Source organism: Eimeria tenella, genomic scaffold (genome assembly GCF_000499545.2).
Source record: "Eimeria tenella Houghton genomic scaffold, Eth_scaff989, whole genome shotgun sequence".
In the NCBI taxonomy this organism is placed as follows: domain Eukaryota; phylum Apicomplexa; class Conoidasida; order Eucoccidiorida; family Eimeriidae; genus Eimeria; species Eimeria tenella.
Genome location: NW_013546102.1, coordinates 1 through 1,194, shown reverse-complemented (window position 1 = coordinate 1,194; position 1,194 = coordinate 1). Strand labels below are relative to the sequence as shown.

The 1,194-nt window shown below is 48.6% G+C and overlaps 1 protein-coding gene across 1 annotated transcript; it reads right to left on the bottom strand.

Moving 5' to 3' along the window:
- Window positions 1-243: 243 nt before the first annotated feature.
- Window positions 244-1,012, bottom strand: ETH_00025635 (Unnamed protein product, related; the record flags this gene model as incomplete). The annotated part of the gene is made up of 3 exons (XM_013380882.1): window positions 244-333; window positions 509-735; window positions 1,000-1,012. 3 exons carry the CDS (start codon window positions 1,010-1,012, stop codon window positions 244-246), a joined length of 330 nt encoding a protein of 109 aa, XP_013236336.1.
- Between the last annotated feature and the right edge of the window lie 182 nt (window positions 1,013-1,194).

Below are 1,194 nucleotides of genomic sequence, written 5' to 3'. Positions count from 1 at the left end.
GTCTTATCACTTTTATATTTAGCTTTACTAGTTTTTATTCTTTATTATTTAATCCTTTAATTTATTTTATTCTATTTTATTTTATTTCATTTTATTACATTTTAATATTTCCGCACTTTTACTCTGGCACTTTTCTTCATATGGGCTAGTCGTTAAAAGTACAATACTCTCCATTATAATATCCCTTATGATTTGCAATCCTTAAACCCTAAACCCCAAACCCTAAACCCTAAACCCTAAACCCTAATTTACATCGTCAACGGCCTCGCTCCACCTGAAGACCGGATCTGCTTCCCTTAAAGCCTCCGCGATCATCAGCTCAATGGCCCGGACCTACACACAACAAACCCTAAACCCTAAACCCTAAACCCTAAACCCTAAACCCCAAACCCCACCCTCGCCAACTCCCTCTCCCGCACTGCCGCGGGGCCCTCGCCCGCACCCCAACCCCTAACCCCCAACCCCAAACCCCAAACCCTAAACCCTAAACCCTAAACCCTCGCGGGACCTTTTTGTGGAGGTAGACGGAACTGAAGAGGGAGTATCTGGCGAAGAAAACTCCAAATACGGAGTGGAGTTCGCTGCTGCTGTAGCAGATTTCTCCAGAAATAACTTTGGAGTGCAGCAGCAAACGCAAAGGAGAAAACCCTAACAGAAACCCTAAAAAGGGGACTGCAGCAGAGTCCCGCACCAGGTAGTCCAGGCGGTCCACGTCCAGGCCCGTCCGCTGGTTCGCTGCACCCAAACCCTAAGCCCTAAACCCTAAACCCTAAACCCTGAAGCGTGAAGCCTGAAGCCTAAACGCCAGGCCCTCAACCCTCAAACTTGAGAAGTGTGGCCTAGATATTAAACCCCGGACCCCAAATGCTAAACCCTAGATCCCGAAGCATAGACCCTAAACCCTAAACCCTAAACCCTAAACCCTAAACCCTCATTCAAAAGCCCTGCAAAGCCCCTGAGGCATCAAGCCCAAGAAAGCGCTTCTTCCAAACCCCGGACCTCCCTGTTGCATCCGAATCAGCTCGGCTCTTTAGGATTTAGGGTTTAGGGTTTAGGGTTTAGGGTTTGCGGACCGACGATATCGAAGGCGGCCCTGGTGAGTTCGTCGACGGGGGGGCCCCCCAGCAGTCCCCGGTAGGACTTGGGGGCCCCCTCAATGAGTTGTTGAATTAAATTTAAATCATCTAATTCTAT